Source organism: Anser brachyrhynchus, assembly GCF_964034855.1.
Source record: "Anser brachyrhynchus genome assembly, chromosome: 7".
Lineage (NCBI taxonomy): Eukaryota > Metazoa > Chordata > Aves > Anseriformes > Anatidae > Anser > Anser brachyrhynchus.
Window position 1 is genome coordinate 37,066,076 of NC_137701.1, and position 22,332 is coordinate 37,088,407.

At 42.1% G+C, this 22,332-nt stretch overlaps 1 protein-coding gene across 13 annotated transcripts in view; it reads right to left on the reverse strand.

The window, feature by feature from the left end:
* Positions 1-17,201, reverse strand: part of LOC308198381 (uncharacterized protein) — a 45,612-nt gene extending 28,411 nt beyond the window's left edge. For 9 of the 13 annotated variants that reach the window (XM_080600685.1, XM_080600682.1, XM_080600693.1 and 6 more), the window contains exon 1: positions 569-17,201. In XM_080600685.1, coding sequence (XP_080456811.1) covers positions 16,614-17,174 — 561 coding nt within the window. In that variant the 5' untranslated portion in view covers positions 17,175-17,201 and the 3' untranslated portion in view covers positions 569-16,613. The remainder of the gene's footprint in view (positions 1-568) is intronic. The other 4 variants (XM_080600684.1, XM_080600686.1, XM_080600690.1 and 1 more) reach the window with 2 other exon arrangements.
* Positions 17,202-22,332: the final 5,131 nt, after the last annotated feature.

Genomic DNA, 22,332 nt, shown 5'->3' on the forward strand with positions numbered 1-22,332 from the left:
TATTATACGTGGAGATAACCACAGAGCAAATATAATACATGAAAAGTACTTTTTTCAAGAAGCTGCATGGTTACCACCAAGTGTTAGATGTTCATTTAGTGAGGGCTGGGACTGCAGTTCAAGAAGCTCTGCCTATAGACCACTTTAATTTAGCTATGTTTAAACCAAGCGTAGTGGGGAAGGAGGACACACTGTTCTAAATGTAAATTGTATTAGCAACAACATATTGAGATTTCTGTACTTCTTGTTCCATTCGCAGTTTTTTGCCGTGAGAATAAATCACAGCATGTTTTCTCTTCTCGTAGCAATCTTCATCACAAGATGCCGGAATGAAAACCATGCTCCTCGCACTTTGCATCTGGTCTCTTTTTGCCTGGGAGCTGGTGGTTTTGTTGGTTTTGTGGTTTTTTGTTTGTTTTTTTGGGGGTGGGGGTCAGGTGAGATGGAGATTAGCAGGTGTCCCCCTTCTTTCCAAAGGGAACAAAACTGTGATCAAGGAATAAAAGCCAAAGAAGTAATATAGAGAATAGGAAAGTATATATGGGGTGGAATACTTGAACCTATTTACCTGTCATTAAAAGTACACAAAAATTGCACTTTCCTGCTCAGTCACTGAAAGAAACTGGAACAAGCACGCTTATGGCAAACAGCATTATCAGAACCCACTGAAAACCTTAACAAATGTTCTCATCAGCATCTTTTGAACCCATCTGGATACAGCTGAATGATTTTGCATTTACAAAAAAATTAGTATACTTGGAAGCCAAGTAACTAGCACAATAAATACAATGAAGCAGTGATTTATATAGCCAGACCTTTTACTCTTTAGTACCAAGGTATTTTACTTACAATAAGATATATAAAAAAAAAAATCCAGATCATAGCACACAGTTTCTAAAGCAGCAGCAAATCAAAATCTTTTAAGCCAATTAACTTCAAAAAGGAAAAGCTTGCTGGGGTTAAATAAGTAGTTCCTCAGCATCTCCCTGGGTTGAATTTCACTGAGATCAGGGGTGACAGAGCTGTTTCCAACAGTGAGTGAGGTGGCCCAGCACCCAGCGGTGGGTACAGCCTCATGGCAGCAGAGATACACCCTCAGTAATTCACAGCCAAGCAGACACGGACACTGAACACAGATCAAATGGAAAAAAAAAAAAAAAAAAAAAAAACTTTTCATCCTTAGCAGAACCAGTGAACTCCAGGCCAGTGTTAAAAAGCAATGTTTATATAGGTCATGTCAGATTTGAGTATGACTCCTCTCTATATGCTGAAGTCATATCTTTAAGAAAACTCACTTTCAAAGCTTGGAAGGAAGAGGAGACAGAACAATGAGGAGCAACCCGACTTACAAAGCAACCAGAGAACACTGAGGCAGCAGAAATACATTTCAGAGCTGCTCATTTGAGTTTAAACATGACATTTCCCCATTTCATAGACGAGCAGCAACAGAGAAATAGTCGCAACAGCAACTGCTTCCTCTGCCACCGTCCTTCCTGCAAACTGACAACCTGAAATATTTTCATGGGATAATATTGTGGAATAGCAATTCAGACTTGCTACTAGCTTTTTGCCTTTTTTTTTTTTTTTAAATAAAAAATAAAAAATTCAAGTAGCAACACTATTCTGGACCACACTGAGGTTCAAAACCTTGGGCTCAGAACTACCTCATTCAGGTTTAACCATGCAAAAGTTGGTAATAGACAAGAAGAGAGCCAGCAGAGAACGGTAGGGATAGGATGAACTGCTTTCCAAGATGAGTCCTATCCAGGGAGCCTATGTGAGGGCAGGCAGGAACAGTCCAGCAAATACAACCTCGGTGCCAACCCGGACATCCCCATGGCCAAACCCTGTCCTGCTGCAGGCTACAGACACAGTCAGAGGGGCTGTCACCATCTGACCCTGCGTACACGTTGCCTCTTCAGCAGCCATCATCAGACTTGTGCTAACAGCCTTCCTGAAAAATATAACTGCTTGATTTAACATCTCTGGGAAACTGTGAGACATTACACAACGTTGTAGACCACAGCCAGCTCCCGCGACGAGACGAATCGCTGTACCAGCTTACAGGCTGCAGTGTAATGGGAACGCTTGTATTCCTTCCAGTTACCGTAGTAAATAATAAATAATTTCCATCCATTGAGACGTTCTCTGATGTGAATTTAAGAAAGACAGGCCCAATACATTTTCACTGTAAACAGTGTAGTGCGTGTGGCAGTTCTTTCTGTAAATCTGTTGACTTAGCCCTTAGAGCATCCTTTAAAATTACTATACAGTTAACACCTTGTAGTTCCTGTACTTGTCAAATCATGCATTACTATTAACATCTCAGAAATAATGAAACAAACAGCATGGACTGTCAAAACCTCAGCTGCATTATCATCAGGAAAATAGAATTATGAAGTGCTGTGCTTGAATTCCACTAAGAGCAAAGTTTAAAAATCCACTCACAGAAGTTGCTGCAATATTTGAGGGGAGAGAGGGTATTTTGAGGCAGCACATGTGCTGCCTGAAGCTGAGCTGTCATAGCAACAACCTCATTAAACTGCCCCTCTTGGGAGCACTAACCTGTATCCCAACTGTTGGAAAGATGTCATTTATAATGGGACTTAATTCAGTTAAGAGTCAAAGTACAGGAGACTTACAGAAAAGTGAAATTGCTAATTTAAGGAATTCGCAAAGGAGCGCAAACACCATATCAAACGGCTGCGAAAAACTCGGCTTTTGCCCTCATCTTCCATTCCCCGTAACCACCACGAGTATTTCAATCTTTCAAACACAAGGTTTGCAACTTTTCAGAAATTCCTTTTTTGTCCTTATCACTCCCCTGACCAGGACTCTTAATATGCCTCTTTTTACTCGTCTTTTATTGCCCCTATACCCCTACAAGCAAGGGATGGCCAACTCATCTGTCCACCCTAATTCTCCCCAACACCGAACTCCTGAGACAGCAGCCCACAACAGCTTTCTTTCTTCTCCCTAGCTTTGCCACCCTTAAGGCTCTTCCTGAAATGGATATTCAAATGAACACTTGGGTCCATGGACAGAAATATCCACCAACGTCTAGAGCTGCCTCAATACTGCACTCGTGACTTCCATAATGGAGTGGCAACGCAACGACAGAAATATATTAATGCGTATTTGGATTTCACTTTTAAAAATCTATGATTTAATAACTTTAATTGACAGCAATAACACATGAGTACAATGCGTTTTGGAAGTGCCTTTCAGGTTTTTAAAGCAGTGGAGATAATTGTAGATGAAAAATGAAAGAAAACTGCACTGCTCAGAAAATGAGTCATTAACCTTTCAACTCGAGAGTTACCGCCAGAATCCAGACCAGCAGGGCTGCAAGGGCTGTGAGAGATGTAATAGAGGTAATTCGGTACTTTTAGACTGATTTCTTTTAGTTGTCTTTTAAACTCTTCCCAACTTGGCCTCCATATCGCCAAAATATAATCACTTGACATGTCATTAATGAATCACCAAATACATTTGCTGGATCTAAGGAAAAAAGCTGAGCTTTACATATTCTCTGCCCATAAGATGCTGTCCTCAGCATTAAGGTAAAAACCAAACTACTTATGTGATACCAATTCTTTTGGCCTGAGTGACAAACCCAGAATTTCCTTTACTCTAGTAGCTCTTGTAGAAATTAAGGGTTGCAGCTCCTGTATTTGCGATCAAAGATCACAGTGTCACTTAGAACAATATGATGTAGAGAAAAAGTAATAAAAATATCTGTGCAGCATCAGCTGCACATAACAGGTTATTTACAGCTGCCTTCCAGGATGTCTTACTTCAGAAGAAATGTACCTAGTTAACTTCCATGGAAGAGACCTGAACTGCAGAACATTGTTTGGAAATCATATTAATAGGTAACACCCCGTATAAAATGAGAGAATAGTGCATGCTTCCCATAATCTAAAGAAAATGAAGGTAATTTATTAAAGCTTTCCTCAAAAAGCACATTAGTCATCCAGAAACAATACTGGCAAATAAATACATGGTTAAAGGAAAAAACTCAGTTTAAGTAGTTTTGAAAGAACATAACCAACTAAACCATAAGTTAAGAAGAAAACCCTGCCCACATTTTCACTGACCTTAGTTGTCCCCCATGACACACTCCACAAGAGACATTTCGTCTATGATTACAAAAAATATTAACCGTCTTCTATTAAATTATTTTATAATTAAATATGCAGTTATTACATTCTTGTTTGCTGCTTTGTTACAAAAAAAAAAAATTCTCTGCAGCTCAAGGTGTGCTTTTATTGGATATGCATGGAGCTGTGCAAGACTGTCTGTATTTTAATGTGTTTATTTGCTGGCTGTTGGCAGAGTTGTCCCGGAGTATACTTGAAGCCAGTTGCAATGTACAGATTTTTCAATAAAAAGGCAGAAATATTGGCCAGACAGTTAATTAAATGGCACCAGGACATTTTTTTTTCTCCTTTCACAAACTCCAGTTAGTATTCCAATCCTTTATTAGGTGCCCCAATGACACTGAAAATAATAAATCTTCATTTATTTTCAGTAGATTTCTAACCTGGTTGTTTTAAACAACATGATGAACACATTTTAGCAGAATACATTAGCTGTGCCAATTTAATAAGAGCAAGATTGATGGAGCCTTCCCTTTGGTTCTCCATACGGGGCAGGGCCTAACTGCAAGCACTCAGGGAAGGAAATCCCTTGGTTTGCTCTTCTTCAGCAACATTTTGCCCTTTTCTGGGATACAAGTTCTCCCCCCCAGGCTGTTACCAGCCTGTCCTCTCCTAGTCTTTGCTACTGAAATTCATCAGCAATCTCTAGCGCTAGCATCACCCAACAAGAGCATGGAATGACGAGCAGCATCTGCCCCAAGGGCTATGCTGCCATGCTCAAGGTGTGCTCATTTTTTCCTCATTATTTGGTTCAGACAAATTGAAGTCTGTCACCACCTCCAGCAGAGAAGGCATTTCTGGCTCTCAGGTCAGATGGTCTGGCAAACGATGGGCTACCAAGGCCAAATATGGGAAGAAAGATTTTCCCCCCACTCTATGACCCCTTATTCTGGTATCACCACCCTGAAAAGATACGATGTTCCCCTCCTTGACCTACATATTTTCTGTATTTTCATATTTACATAGCTGTGATTGAACAAAGAACTGATCTGGGCCCAAAGCCTGCCGCACTCATGAGGAAGGCCTCCACAACCAACCCTGCCCCAGCTGCCCCACTGCCGCTCCACACGCAGCAGAAGCTGAAATCAAACCTCTCCCGCAGTGCTCTGCCCAGCCCCAGCTCTTCAGGGATTTTGCTTTAAAAGTTACACCTAATTTAGCAGATGTTGGCAGTTTTGCAGCAGCTTACCCCAGCCATTTCTCCACAGAAACCCGTGACGGCAAAGCAGGAGGCCTAACCTTGCGAGTGATACGAGCCCCGCCGGCCTAGCGGGAAGCTCAGGTTTTAAGCGGTGTTTCTCCCCAGGTATGGGCACGCATATTATTACCAGTTAATGAAATTCAGACGCATACCTCCTACTTATTGCTTCTGAACGGTATCCTTTTGGATGTTTTGTGGACCAGACTGATATCTATGAAGATATTCGCCTTTTTTAAAAAATATAATTAGAACCAATGTTCATGTCAGTATGAGAATCAAAATAAATATTAATAAATAATGAGCTTTTGGACTATATTATTGGACAGTTTCAGCCCCCATCTAGAACATTCTCTGACAGTTTGCTAGACTATGGTTTCTGTCTGCTCTAAACAGTAACAGATTTCTCATAAGAAAAAAAAAAATGGTACCTATCCAGGCATGCAGACTGGCAAATTTTGAGATCTAAGTTTATAGAAATAATTATATTCTACTGCTCCTAAAAAAAAAACAAAAGAGGTGTAAAGATTAGACTACTCCCCAAAATACAGTTTTTAGAAATCTGCTTATTTAAAATAACTGCTTGCTTTAAAGGGCAACTATTTCTACAGCACAAAGTTCACATAGATTTCCCTGCAAGTCCCAAATGCAAACACTATCTGCAAAGTCCATATGCTTTGTATTTCACAAAAGCTTTGCAGAATACATTTAACATGAGAGAAAAGAGTTAGATTTTATTCTTCACTTCATCTTTTTGACAGAAAAGTGTCAATAGAAAGATGTTGACAAGAAAGCAAACTGGAGCCTGTGTAACTTTATTACTGAAGTACGGGGAGATTACTTTGTGTTATTAAAACATCAATGTGCTACAGCTGACATTTGTGTCTTACAGTGGCAGCAATTTCTATTGGGATGAGCTGTTTTATACCTTCAGTTATTCAGATATTCAGTCACAAAAAAGAAAAAAAAAAAAGAAAAAAACATTCTTTAAGTCTACAATAAGGCAGGTGAATGTAAAATACATCCATATGGACCTGCAGTCCCAGAGTGCATTACCGTTCATTTCTATAAAAATTAGATCTGGATCATCCATGAATTTTTCACTAATACATTCATTTCCAAAAGCAGCAGCTTCAAGGAGTTCTGTATTTTCATGAAGGAAAGAAGGAAGATTGATTTCCCATGGCTTATAAAAGACAATACTCACACATGCCAAACACTGTTGCTCATCAGCTCTTTTATTCCGGAATGCAAACTCTGTGGTTCAGAAGCAGAGTGGAAACTTAGTAAGAGCTGTGGTGTTTATATTTTTGGGTTTGTACTGGACATGGCCTTTCTTGCTCCCTACCAAATAAAATAATCCTGTAATTTAACAAGTAGCCCTCCTAGCCTCTCTGTTTCCATTATCCACTTCTAGTGTGTTTGCTTCCCTGAGGCTGCAATTCCAAATGAAAGCAACATTCAACAGGCACTTGTATCATCAAAAGCTGTTACTCTCTAATAAGCTCTGCAGCACCTGGACTCCTAAAGTTGTAAGAGGTTTTCCCAGGCATGAGATTTTGGAAATTTGATAAAAAATGGAGATAGTCTACCCAAGGTGCCAATGTGAGATGAAAAAGTACAGTCACCACTCTGCTTGCCCACAGTACAAACACAAAACCTATGGCCAGCCGATGCTTGTCGTGACACATGAAATAGAATTATTCAAAGATTTCCATTTAGACATGGCAACTTTTCTGCTCAGTGTAAAACAGGATAGAAAATGGAATTCAATGTAAATGCAATATTTAAATGTAATTTCCCCTTATTAGTTTTATGTATGCATGATCAGTCATTGGTGACCAATTCAAGATGACCATCCTCAACACACACATATTCTACCCCAAATCAGAAAAACAGCCATTAGCTGGCTTCTAGAAACAGCTCTCCACAGCGCTACTTTACTCGTGGGACCACCAAGGACATGCTATATCATCTTTAGAAAAAATGGCCACTGTGGGTCTAAACAGACTGTTGATCTATTACGCTCTGACATTTTTCCCTTAAGATATATCAAGCTGTAAAAGGCATTCTATTAAGTTTTCATACTTACATCACGCGTTTCATATATATTTTATATATATACAAAGTCTTTTATAAAGTACTTAAATCCAACAACTAATTTACAAATGTGACGCAGAATCCGAGTTGTGCCATACCTACTACTCCTTTAGCACTTACTTTATGAAAGTGTTTTTAGTGTGCTCCTAAAAATTCACGGCCACACATTAAGTACTCCTGTAGTTTAAATTCGTTTGCTGGCCAGCTTCTGAGCACCAGTCGACACCACAAGAGCAGCAATCACGGCACGTTTAGCTGCATTACCTTTTTTTTGCAAGGCACATTTGACACAGCGCGATACCATTGTGCAAAGACAGGCCACCAATTAACGTAAATCAGTGCGGTTTCATTGAAGAGCATTTAACGATTCTAACTGACAAAATCATAACACGGTTCAGAGTGTTTTACTCATTGCTGAATAACGTTAATTGGTTAGTGGAGTTGGGCTTTTTTTCAGTAAAAGAAAAAAGTTTTTTATCACAGAAGTGTATGAATTGTATCAAGAACATTCCACAGCAAAAGCGGTAATGTGTTAGAAATATAAGCAGTTTTATATGCTTGAATGTGCTTTAAATACCATGCCTCACAGTTTGTGTCTGAGCAGTATTTCAGAATTTCGTCATCATGTTGACAGCCATCTGCTTCAAACTCTCTCCCTACTGCCCAAAGAGCGGTCAAAATTGGGTACTGACAAACCGAATTTCTACACAGGAAGGAAGCTCCTCATAGGACAAAGTAAGTGACACAGGCTAGAGATCTGAACATACACTCCCAAAAGTTTGGGGGGAATAAATAAAGTTACGGACACCCAGATCTGACAGCCTCCTGCAGCATTACGGGATATGCAGTTAGCAGGTCTCTGTGAAAACGTCAAAGTGGCAGATTAGCTGACACCAATTCCCCGGAGGAGTATAATCTACGGAGTAAATGGGTAATATTGTGTACTGTCAGCTCTGTTTAAGTCACAACCTTCAAAACCCAAAGAAAGAAATGTAAGGTAGCAAGCACAAGGGAAGGAATTCATTCCGATGGGTCTGTGCACACTCGCTGACCTGAATAGCATGCTCCTATTTGAAAAAATGTGCTAATGGGCCATTTGGGTCAGGGCATGAGATTATGTCTGCCCAGCCCCTCCCTGTGCTCCTGGCTTTGCTATATACAGAATCTTCCACGGTCTCCCTGTACATCCAAGGTTTAATATACACGTTTATACTTGCAATCCGTCCTCACGGAAGTGGCTTATAGCAGTCCTACACAGTTAACTGCTGCAGATCAGGCTAGCCTTGGAGCCAGCATCTGCAAGATACCTCCCTGCTCTCATGTAGCCCTGCTTTGTCATCAACAAAAGAGTAAAAGCAATTCAGCCTGACAAGCCACAGGCATGGAGTAGTGCCTTGGTTTTCACATTTTCACACCTGTGTAGTCCCAACTTGCTTCATCTCCCCTGTATATGATCTAACATTAGCCTAAAACGTTTTGCCTGAGACTACTATAATAAGTCACTACTATGAAGAAACCATTTGCTGTTCACTATTCTTTCTGTAATCTAAGAACAAGCCACTTGGCTTAGTGGCACCCAAGAGGAATAAATTCAGTTTTGCAGCCTTCTTCCCTTGCTCCCAGTCCTTAACTCTACTCTGTTTGCAGACATCCCTCAAAATAAAAGCCTCAGTGCAGTTACACAAAATAAACCATTTTAAACCAAGTGTTTCAGATGAGGTGAGATTACAGGTCTTCCAACATTTCTCAACTGGCTAGATAGTAGTGGTTTATCTCCTATTTTACTTTGAGCATTTTTTCCCACTACTAAGTAAAGAGAAAGAAGTCTACATTTTTCTTTAATAGGTTCCATTTATATGGCCTGACAAAACAGAAAGTAAACTTTTTTTATATACATCTTCACATATAACTTGTATGTAAAATGATTAATCCCATGAACAAAGGCACTTCAAAGTGTCAAGAAGTGGTGGACTAGATGTGACATTCAAGGGACCCAATTTAGTAAAATCACAGCAGTTTCTAAATCATAATTGCTGGTTTTTGTGTGTGTGTGTGTGTGTGTGTGTGTGTGTTTTCCAGCTACACTTGTTCTTTCACCACCTCTGCTCACAGCAAGGAATTGGGAAGCGGGCTGTGGAGAACACCCAGGCTAGTCCCAGCCCCTAGCTGGGCTTCGCAGAATCACCTCTTCTGCCAGCCCCAGAGAATCTCAGAGCTTAAGCAGAAATGATGGAAGGACTGAATGAGAACAGCAAAAGCATTTATAAATATGACTGAGAACTTTTAAAGCTTCATATGTATGTATGAGCAGGAAATAGCCCTGTCTATCCTCATAGAGCAATGCCGTATTTCTGCCATTCATCCAGTAATAGCTCACCTCCACCTGTAAGCTGAGCAAATCCTGAGTGTGCAAGGTCTGCATGACTGGAATACCGCTGAAACATGGGTCATTTGAAAAAAAAAAAAAACATCAAAAGAAACTCAGCTGGGCTCATCTCTGGATAGGCACACAATGACTCCTAAGGAGCCAGGTTGCTGAATGACAAGGTTCCATCCTCACATCCCTCCCATACCAGCATTTGGGAACTTGATCAAAACACACTGGAAGCAAGACAACTTTTCCACGCTCTTCCACATGTTGTGGATCAGTCTGTCAGAGCATTTGGTACAAAAACACCTTCACAATTTAGGAATCGAGTGCTCACCCATCACCTAGGTGCCATCTCCCTATTTTTATTGATCACATTCAGGCAGTAGGAAGCCGAATGAGCCACACTTGTTACGTTGCTGTTGAACATCTTTGCCACTGTACTGCACTGCTCTAATCCAGCAGATTTTGTGTTCTAAATTCCTTTTAATGAGTCTTAGCTACTTTAAATGAGTGATAACTAGCAGGAACTAGACATCTTGAATGCAAAGTACAGTGCTTCATCTAGAAAACGAGCCAGCTTTGTCTGCCTTACACAGAACCAGGTTTAACTACAACCAAACAGCTTCCAGGTAGTAGACCGTACATATCAGCATATTGATCTGTCTGGAATTTCATCTGTTTTTCTGACCTAAGGAGAGGGTGGTCTGTTCAAAACAATTGATTTTTTTTTTTTAAATGAGAAGTTGACAATTTATCATTAAAAATAAACAATTTATGAAGTAACTCATTTTCTAGAGGAACATTACAAACTGAGAAAAGCAATCATGAATTTGATCCATATATTTTAGAATTAGATGTGGGAAATACAAAAGTGGGTTCACTACAAGGAACCAAGTCAAAACTGAATCAAACTTCCGAATAAAAATACTGAAAGAAACAGTTAGTTTATTGTATAAAAGCTGTAGTACAAAACAGACAAAACATAACTTAATTAAGTCTACCAATTAATATTTCCCAATGATATTTTAATAAAATGATCCAAAGTTTCTTTGCACTTCTGCATCCTGACCCCATAACCACCAAGTCCAGAACAAAGAATCCATTGATCTCAGAGGTATAAACTCAGGGCTATAATCTATTTGTTAGCACAGTGAAGCATAAATAAAAAACAATATTCTCCTGAGAAGAAAGCTTCATTGCTGAATGACATGCTTTCATTTCATAAGCACACAGTTTTACACAAATACCAATATACTTTGGGTAAATCAGCATGTGTTTGCATATGCAAAAGAGCATCCAAGTAGCTATGAACTTGCGCTGCTCTTCTCTTTCATCTTCACAGGATTTGCAAGCAAGAAGAGGCAGGTGTTTTGGGGAAAGCGATCCATCATCTAGAAACTTACTGCCATTTTTTCCATGATCATTTTGCATTAGTAACTTTTTTTTTTCCACATGCACTTTTATGCCTGCACAACACCACAGCATTTCTCCAAAGAGGCGCATTTAAAGAAGGATATATTAGAAGTAGTAGCATTTTGGTACCTCAAATGCCTTAAAATATCCTAAAAAATTACATTTGAGGAAAAATGCCTGCACATCCCAACAACATGTGAATATACAACCATTCTATCAGAGTACAATAAGCAGCTTCCCAAACTCTTTGACAATATCAACATTGTATTTTAAAAGTTGTTGACAAAAAGATTTTGGGTTAGTTTGCAGATAGGCGAATTAAAATCATAAAGCATTACATGAAAATTGCCTGGGTATCTTTTTGTTCTGCTGGAGCGTGCGCTCGTGTGAGCAGAAGAGTCTCCCCTTGACAGAACAGCCCACAGGAGAAATACTGCATTTGGAAAGCATTGCATCAGCATTTGTCTTGCACATGGTCTATTCCCCCTTCAATATATCATCATAAGACTATTCAAAAAAACAAAACTGCATGTTGTCATTCCCCACGTTTCCTTTGTTCATTCAAGGAAAAAAAAATACTGAAGCTTATGAACTGGTATTAAATAAAAACTCAGCGGTTGAGAAAACCTGGAGGAATTGTATGTATTTTTTTTATTCTCAAAGTTTAAGATTCATCTCTACGGCATTTATCCTATCACACTTGAAGCATCAGTCATTCAACAGTGTCACACACGGAAGTTACCAAGGAACCTTCTACGGACAGTAAGGCAACAGGTAGTCCAAAATACATTGATCTCACAGAAAGAAAGAAAAAAAAAAAGGCATTCTTATTTCTGAAGCAAAGGTGTGTTTCAACAGTTTGGCTCTTCTGGAAGGCCACGTTATTCAGCAGACAGCAGCACGTGAGATGTTTAGGAACATCAGCTGGCGATAAGAGCACATTTCAGGACACAATGTACCGTATCTAGAACTCTTAATACTGTAATCTCTACTTTTCCACCTCAGAGAATTCAACTGGATTTCTAACCGAATAGAAATAAAAATCTCCAAGTGTACCTCCCTGCAAGACTGGCATTACATCATCTTTAAAAAGCCCTATTACTTAGCAATGCCCTCATGTATCCCAGTCTTTTGTTATTAATACACAACGGCAATTTATTACAAAATGGTCGATAAATGTAGTTGTTAGAGACATACAATCTTCTTTTTAGTGCCCAATTTTATTTCCAGCTTGGTAGGGTTCATAAAAAAGTACATATTACCCAAGCCCAATTCTATGTCTACATGATAGGGGGAAAGCCCTGACATACCCGATAACAAGATATAACAGATATACCTACACTTCCCAGGTACGCAGGAAGATCTTCCTACTACAAGGATCTTACCAATTAAATTAGATTAACAGCATAGTGAACACACTACTGGCAAAAGCACATCTTTGTCTCTAATGATCCTTCTTAGATCCCGCTAAATCTACTTCAGAGCACTGGGTTTTAGGGGAATCCCGTTCCTGGGGTCCCGGAGCTCACGTGCAGGCCGGCACCAGCACTGCCCACTGCTCCTGGGGTGGCAGGGGCAAGCCATGATCCTGCTCATCTCGCTTCGGGACTACCCAACACCTCCGGAATTTTTAGTGCTTTGGTCACCGAGTAGCCAGCTGAAATACTGCTCTGCTTACAAATATTTGCATCCTTTCCATAGACTGAATTTGAGACCCAAAAACTTGTTTAGCTAAAACAAACCAGTGGGTTAGACAGAAGGTACGCAGTCGTTATTTGACTAATGTTATTTAAAAATCCAATTAATTTCTAATCACGCTTGCAAATTTAGGACCCATTCTGCAGTGCCTGCACTTAGCCCAAGATCTCACTAAGCACAGACTCAATAGTCATAATGACTTACATAAAAATAATTGTGTTCTGATATTTTTATCTTCAGGGTTCATGATTAAAAGTGTTTTGGGTTAGTGCAATTAAAATCACTTCCCTAAGCAAATTTTATTTAATTACGTTTTAAGGAGCATAACTATTAAAGACAAATTAATATATTAAAAACTAGGAAAAACAACATGCTGGGACTCAAAGTACGATGCTGTAACAAGAACTTTCTACTACCTAGATTACCAGCATCTCTACAGACAGACAGAGCTCTAAATTCTTAAATTAAAGTTACATAAGTACTTTACAATCAATAAAGAGAAACCTATTTTCTTCAACTCCAAATAACAGACAAAAGCACATACAACAGGCTCTAGAGGAACAAGGGCTTCCAAACTGCACTTATTTCATTGCTAGCGTGAGTTTTGCCACTTGAAGCAAGTGGGGTAAGACCGGGGTCCATATGAATGTAAAGGTATGTGTATGTGCTCAAATTCACACATAACATTTCAGAAAAGCTACTGTGTGAAGTAAGAAGAGATTTTCTATAAACCTTTGGAGAATAGCTACTTCAACACACAGGAATACCAGACAAAACCCAGACAAAACCCCTATGATAAATTAGCAAAAGATTTGCCACAGAACAAGTTTACATACAATCCTTTCATATAAAACATACATTTTTGAACTGTAAAACAAAGTTTTGCCTTTTAAGCAGTTTGTGCACTTCTAACACTTTTCCTTTTATTCAAGTAAAGCTCTCCAAAACCATTGAACTGAGCATAAAATAACTTGAATAAGAGAGAATACGCACGTCGGTTCAGAGAAAACCCAACACAGTTTGCTCAGTCTCCAGAAGCATCAGGATTTTGTGCATGCAATCACATACTCAATCGCGGACGCACATACATCACTGATTGCCCCATAAAACCAGTCACTGAAATTGCACTTGTGGAAATCTCTCACGATTTCTTTCTTTAATTACTTCTTATTGCACATCCTTCTAACTACTGTCCTAAATTCCTTGATATATCTTCAAGCTTCTCTGTAATTGTGCCTCTCCCGTGACAGATAAGTTCTTAAAAGCACACCGTGCTTCCTGCAGCATTGTTCTTTGGAATAAATAAATAGGAATGTCACTGCGACCTTGGAAGCATTTCTTTTGGGTATAAGATATTAGTACTTATCTATGTCCAAGACACATAAAACATGAGTATGAAGCAAGCGCCTCTGAAGCACAGCACAGAAGGAGCTTTTTTGGGAATACTTCCCAATGCATTGCCAAACTGGAGCCCAGGCTGGCGAAGCACAGCAGTGGTCGGTGCACTTGGTTTCAAACATTCAGCTACTAATAACGAGATGGCTGGAAACCCCCTGGCATCCCCACTGCCACCCGCTGGGGCACCTTGCTGGAGAGGGGAGGCCACCAGCAATCACCCCCACCAGAAGGAGACAGATTTATTTCACCTGGTCAGTTTCTGCTACCGGGCCAGTAATCCAAATTAACGTCAGCTGAACCTTGAACCTGAAAACTCCATTTTAAGTCATTCATTTCCAGCCCTTACTTAAATATGGTCAAAGGACACCCTGAAAACAGTAAATTCCCTGCTAAGTGGAATAAAGATGGAAATTTCTGAAGGCTTTATGACTCCAGAGAGGAGTAGCTTTCGTGAAGGCTTGCTTTTCCTTCTTTAAAAGCGTAAGTTACCCCAAAGCATGACTTGAACGTGCGATACATCGTCCTTTGGGGGAAAATGCTGAGTTTTAATTTACCAGAGAACACCCCTCTGCTCGGTACAAAGCCTACCTGTGGAGGAGGACCACCTGAAGGACCACACTGACGAGGACAACCAGGGCACCTGCCAGCTGTGGTCTGCCACCAAGCTGAGCTGCGGGCAAGCAATGAGCTGCAAGCCTATTAATAACGAGCCGCATACTCATTAACGCTACTGGGGATACACATTTCACTGGGGGAAAGAACCAAACCACACAACGTAGTTGTACAGGTTATCCAAACCCAGCCCCTGAGTCCAGGCACCTTCCCCGCAGCCCCAGGGCTGCCAGCTCCAGCTCTGGGCAGGTAGGGATGGGACCTGGGGCTCCTCAGCCTTGCCAGCATTAGCAAGGCTTCTCAGCTTCTTTACCAGAATAACTACAAGGGAATGGGGTTGTGAGCCTCCTCAGGAAGAGGCTGATTGAAGCACTGTAAGGCGAGCTGTACCTCCTCGTCACCCAGGTAGCACAGCCTCAGCTGCAGGACTTCTCCCTCCTGGAGGGACTCCCCTCTCCAGGCTGCCTTTTTCCTTCTTTTTCACCTCATTTCCATTTCTTTCTCCATGAGATTTTTCCTTCCCAACTTCTATACATATATATATATATATATAAAATAATGTAATATGTATGTCATGTAATATACTCTAGAGTAGCTGTAACCTGGCTGAGGACAGAGCCGGTCTGATAAAACTCCTCCAGCATATTGCAAACCTAGAGAAAATCTTTACATACTTCAAACTTTGGTGTTTTCTTTTCCCCTCACCCTTTTTCCCTAATGTTATCCACTGGTCTAATAGGTGTCACCTCTCCCTGCAGAACCTCACTAATATTTAATATCACCATGGCTACCACAACACTGCTATTAACACAATCCATGACATTTCCCCAATTCTCGTATTACCAATGGTGAGCCACAGTGCATCCCAAATTTCAGTACCTTTCACATACATTAAGCCTGGCACGCTTCAGTGCCCCAGAATTTCCTCCCGCAAAGGAAAATCAGCTTGGTACCGTCAATAATTTTTGCAGCATATCATAAAGTTTATCTGATGTGCAAATGTAATTTTCTTCCTGGAAGCCTCATCCCGAATCCCTTTTAGGTTGAGACCACTTGACATTTTTTAACAAAACGCCTTTTAAGTCCTAATGTGTACTCCGCTCGGTTTTGATAAGACATGACGTTACGATATGATGAGTTAGTTGATTCTAAGTAAATTTGATTTATCCCACTTTTGGGGCCGGTACGATTTACAAGGATGTTGCCTTTTAAGATGGGATTGATTGTAACGTAAGCTGACAGCACATTTTTTTTTTGTGAAACGCTGAATCCAAGCAAGGTAACTACAAACACAAAATACGGGGAAAACGATGCAAAACTGAAACACCAGAAACTGATACTGAGGAAGAAGCGGCACCCGCTCATCTCCAAAGGGGGGGGCCGGAGCGACAGACCCGTTTCCAGCACAATTCCACCAAATGTTTGCAAGTTTCATTTTTATTCCCCCGGCTCGGAGGCAGGTTGCAGCTGCCGAAACCCAACCCGCCCGTTTGGGGAGCACGGCGGAAAGTTCGTGAGATATTTTCCATCGCGCGCAGCCCATCGCGACCGCCGATCTTCGCCTCCTGACTGAAGTACGAGCGCGGGCACCGGGCGCAGAGCCGGCTCGTTCCTGCGAGCCTCCCCCCCTCCGGTCGCTCGCGTGTCGCGACACCGGACGCTACCGCCGCTCGTTCGCGATAGCCGCGTGGGTCGCGACAAAGCGGTCGCAAAGGAGAGAGCCGCGGAGCGGCGCGGAGCCAACTCGGGCGGCCGGGAGCCGGGCGCACCTCGGGGCGGCGGCGCCGGGAGCCCGATTCGGAGTCAGCTCTGCTCCGGAGCCAGAGCGGAGCCGCCGCACCCCGAGGGGTCCCGGACCCCCTCCTCTCCCGGACCGCGGCGGGTCGCCGGCTGTGCCCTCATCCCCTTCTCCATCCCCATCCCCTTCTCCATCCTCATCCCCTTCTCCATCCCCATCCCCTTCTCCACCCTCATCCTCATCCCCATCTTCATCTTCACCCCCATCCCTATCTTCATCCTCATCTTCATCCCCATCCCCATCCTCGTCCTCATACCTACCCCTTTCTCCATGCCCATCCCCTTCTCCATCCTCGTCCTCACCCCTACCCTCACCCCCATCCCCTTCTCCATCCCCATCCCCTAAGTTTCCACGCCGCCACCCCGGCTCAGGGGCAGCCTCCAAACTTCCCCGCCGCTCTGCCAGCAGCGGCACCGGGGGCATCACCGGCTCCGCAAAGTTCCCCGGGCTGCCGCCCCTTACCTCCGCGGGCTCCCGCTGCCCGGCCGCCGGCCGGGAATCCCCAGAGCGCTGCCGCCAGGGCCAGGAGGAGCGCGGGCATCGCGGCGGGCGCGGAGCGGCGGCGGCAGCTCCGCCGTGCGCGGGGACCGGGGAGCAGCAGCGGCAGCGGCAGCAGCAGCGGCAGCAGCGGGGCTTTGCGGCTCCGGGCTCACCGCACGCAGCGAGCGGGCAGCGCGGGGCGCCCGCGGCCCCCAGCGCCGCGCTCCGCCCCCGCCCGCCCCGCGCCCCGCCCCGCGGCACGCCCCGCGCCCGCGGAGCCGCGCGGAGGAAGGCGGCTGCCGCCCCCCGCACGCGGGGCACTTTTTGTTTTTTTTTTTTCTTCCTAAATCTTTTTCCTTTTTTTTTTTTAATTTCATCTTTTTTTTCCTTTTTTACTTTCTTTTTTTTTCATCTTTTTCCCTTATTTCATCTTTTTCCTTTTATATTTCACCTTTTTCCCTTATTTCGTCTTTTTCCTTTTTTATTCCATCTTTTCCTTTTTTATTCCATCTTCTCCTTCTTATTCCATCTTCTCCTTCTTGTTCCATCTTCTCCTTTTTATTCCATCTTTTTCCTTTTGTATTTCATCATTTCCTTTTTTATTTCATCATTTCCTTTTTTATTTCATCTTTTTCCTTTTTTATTTCATCTTTTTCCTTTTTTATTCCATCCTTTTCCTTTTTTATTTCCTCTCTTTTTCAATCTTTAACCTTTCAATTATTCATCCATTTATTTCATTTCTTAACTCCCATCCATTTATTTAGCTCCTTAATTCCCACAGTTCCTCTGGATTTATTAATTTATTCCTTATAAATTCCTTCCTCTGGAAGGCTTCGACAGCAGGCTTGGTGACTCGGCAAAAAAAACCTCCCACCCTCACCTTATTAAGCTGCAGAGAGTAAAGATCCATGAGAAAGTGACTTTCATCATCTACATGAGAGCAAAGTTTGATGCCCAAAGGCCGCTTTGCAAACTCTGTGCCAGTGAATGGTGGGTCCTGATGTACATTTGAGCAGGCAGTAGGCTCTCATCATGTGTTTGTTCCCCTTTCTGTACCACCAAACCATAACTTTTGCCTTACATAAACATACTACCTTGAAATCGTCGCAGAACACTGCTACGGTTTGCTCATCACATTTTTACAATTTTTTTTTGAACCAGTCCGTTTACCAGATGAAAGGTGATAAAGCTTTCACATCACCCTCAGATATTAGTGTTCTCCAAAGACAGCAAGGTGCTAAAACTGACTACCGAGACCTTTGCATTTCAAGGGTAAAGCCTCAGTCCTTTTCACTTCATGTTTGTATTCCCCAACACAGAACCTAATGCCTTTTATATGAAGCAGCACAGCCAAGAAACTTCAAGAGGCAGAAAGACCAAGTGCTACTGAAGGAAGGAATAGCACACAGCCCAGAAGCAACATGAAATATTTCATTATTTCTGCTGAAATGGAGGAAGGACCCCGTGATGCAGTTGCCCAAGAAGTGAAAAGCCCCATCCTGGTCCCCGTAATGCCCCCAGGGCCAGGCTGGCAGGACTCACAGAGGTATGCTGGTAGCTTTATTACTCCAAGTAATTTACAGCTGAGGGGAAAAAATCCAGTTGGAACAAATTCTGCATTTATCTACTGTCCATAAAGCCCATATAATTCCCCTACAGTCAATTTGTATTTATATGACCATAACTGAGCAGAATTATAGATCCCAATGTAGAAAACCTTTGCTAATATGAAATGAACAGATTTGAACTACAGACAAAAAATTTGGCATTGTCCATGGTCTTGGAAATCCGTGGCTTCTATAACCCAAATGAAGTCACGCTGAATGTCACACTGAAACAATGCTCCAGCACATTTACAGGTGGCATCCTTCTCTAAGCCACCAGAGCCACCTGGACGGCTCTTTTGCATTAATTAAGATTTTATTTGAGCAACCTTTTACATTTCAGATATGAAAACGTGCAGATGCCAGAGCTAAATGAGAAAATGTGTGAAGGAAAACCAGGGAATTCCAAGTGGTGAGGAATTCCTGCGTAAATCAGTGACATTTCCCACGTGCCAGGACTCTCACGTGGTGCAGAGACATAGAGACATGAGCGCTGGCAAACGAGCATGCTGCCACCGTATTCTTGGGATACAGAAGGGTCTGTACAACACAGTCTCCTTTCATCTCGACTTCTTGCATCTTCTGCAAAAGCCTGAGGGTCTGCACAGTTAGCAGTGGTCATGCTTTTCCCCCAGACATTACCTGTTCATTGGCATGCTGGCCTTCCACGCCTTCCCACAACACCGCGATGCAAATCCTGTTTTCAACCATCTGATGCTTTATTTCTAATTTGCTCCTGTTCGGTCTTATTCCATACTTATTCAACTGCAGTCCTCAGTGCTCTTGAATAATTTCCTTTAATGATGCGGTGCAATTTACTGCCCATTTTAAACATTAACATTTATGAGAGTCTTTGAAGAATTAATTGATCTTACTTTCAATACTGCAGATCCGACATGCACCTAAACTTATTAAAATATTTAAATAATATTTATAATAAAAGTCAGTGGCCTCCTTGTTTACAGGAAATAAGGTGTCAATACCGAGCATGCCGTCAGAATTATGACTAGAAAGGCAATTACCTGTAAGTAATCATTTGTCAAATCGTTGCCCAAAAACGTAGCTTGCTTTAAGCTAGCACTGTGGGGATAATTATTGTAGAAGCCTGGGTTTAAAATACAGGTTGTTGAACAAATAAAAGTTGACCTTTAATAAATCGTTCTCCATTTCATTTCCATTAGACGTCACTGGCTATGAAGTCACATCCCTGGGACTGAACTGGATGACTTGAACCATACAGTACAGAGACATACGAGCAGGGTGGGTCCCACATCTCCTTTTCACCTCAGATAAAGTCGTCAATAGGAGCCCCTCTGTAAAAAAAGTTTTCAGGTATATCTTCTGTGAGTAAACCTACAATTGTGTAATGAAATAACCAGATACCAACCCAGTATCTCTATGTAGATATAATTCCAACTCTTCAAACACCAACCCGCTATACAGAATGCTTTCCTGTACTTTTAATTTTTTATTTTATTTTTTAAAAAAGGAGATTTGGGCTGGATGTAGCCACTGTATTTCTGCACACAGCTTCATGCAGGTCCCTGCATGGTGCCTAAGCACAGCAATAGTCCCCAGACTGGGACTGGAGTCAGTCTGTCACCCTGACTGAGGTCCCCAACCAGTCCCCTCTGACAGACCCAACAGAGAAGCACTGGAGAGTCAAGCCTATAGCAGGCATGGAGTAGAGAGACAAAGAGTGTTTATCAGTGTCTATTCGTCACTACAACCCCAAAAATGTACTTATACAGGAGACTAGAGTGAAGTGCCACCAAAGAGAAAATGCAAAGTTAAAAATGCTGCTAGAGACCTGTTTGCTCCTACGGTGCTTTCTAACTCCTTCCTCCTAATCAGAGAAATTAACACCGACAGGTTAAATAAATGAATTCATCAAGCTATAGAATATTATGAAATCTCTTATTGAGATAAATTAAACAAAGTAGAACCAATCATTCGTGCTCGCTGGTGTAACACAACGCAGGAATATTAATTATCGGCCAAAGGTAATCCTGACATTAGGCACCACGGAGCTACCCCAAGAGCATCCCTGAAAACTGTCTTAGGATGTATTTTACCTATTCCACATCACATGTGGCCTTCCTGTGGATGGGCGGGTTGTGGCCGTCACCCTGTAGGCTCCTGAGCGCCCAGAACAGCGGGTGCTGAGCTGAGGGGTGGGTGCAGAGGTAGTGAGCAATGCGTGCAGCCCTTTGGAGAGCATCGCGGGTGCCCCGCCGGGTTGCTAGGGGATCGTGCTGGCATCAGGCTGAAGGCGGTTGGGTGCCCTGTCCTGTCCCACCACGCAGAAAAAAAGTTGCCAGGCAGCAGCTGACACGAGGTCAGAAAGAAGGAAAAAGGTATTTGAAGGGAGCGAGAAGGGAAGAAAGACCCGAGATTAAAAAAAAAAAAAAAAAAAAAAAAAGGCACCGTTTCCAAATTCATGGCTTTGCATTACGAGCCATCCCTACCAGAGAAAACATCCCTAAAGGAATTTTTCATTACTGCAGTGCAACAGTGGTTTCATTGCTAAAGACTTTCTGAATGTGCATCTTCAACAGCTGCTGGAAAAGTTCTTCACGTGTGAGCTGTAATGTGCATATTTGCATACCGAGTGCCATGGATGGAAATCGCTGCCTGGCGTTCCAGGCGTTTTAAGTGGATCAGTGTGAAGACCTGCCACAGAAATGCAACAAAAAATGGGGCGAGAAAAACCCGGAGTTCTAAACCTGGAAACCACAAGCCTGATCTCCATCTTCCAGCTCTCATAAGAAGTTCTGCTGCCTCGCTCTGCCTGTAACTGCCTGCGAGGCAGAGCAGGGCCACACACGAGTTCAGGTGACACGTGATGATGAGCTGATGCACGTCTGCTAAAGACAAGGCAACAAAAACCTGGCTTATGGCACCCGGAGGTCTGCTTGAGACAAGGGACGTTTCACCCTTAGCTGGATAGGCTTCAGCGAAGACATAAATGGGAGACATTAACGCTGATTGCAAGGCTTGTTTCTCAGAAAAATAGGCTCCTAAAAGTTATTAGAACAGAAAAGAGCTCATCACCTTTTGAAGTCGGTTTAAAGAACAATTTTGCAAAAAGGAGAATCTTTTGAATGACAACTGTACTCTCACATTATTTTCTTACCCAATAAATTAAGTTTCTTATGTAAAATGGGCCGAATTTCCTGCCTGGCACCCTGATGCACTCAGAGATGCTGCACCAGCATGCACAGAAAAGATCAAGTTTATTTCCAATAAATGGAGCAACTCCTTGTCCCCAAAGTAATGCTTGTGGGAAAACAAAGCTTAGGAAAAATATTAAAATTGGGAAAAAGCAAGAAAAATATCTGGTTAAATCTGTTTCAAACTGCCATGGTAAAACTGGTGTCAAGACTGCACGGCATATTAGCCAGTTCGAGCTAATATTTTCTCCAGTTTATCCCCAAATAAATATACTTTGCAGCTGTGAACACCATAATAAAATTACCTTTGTTTAATAAAATGTG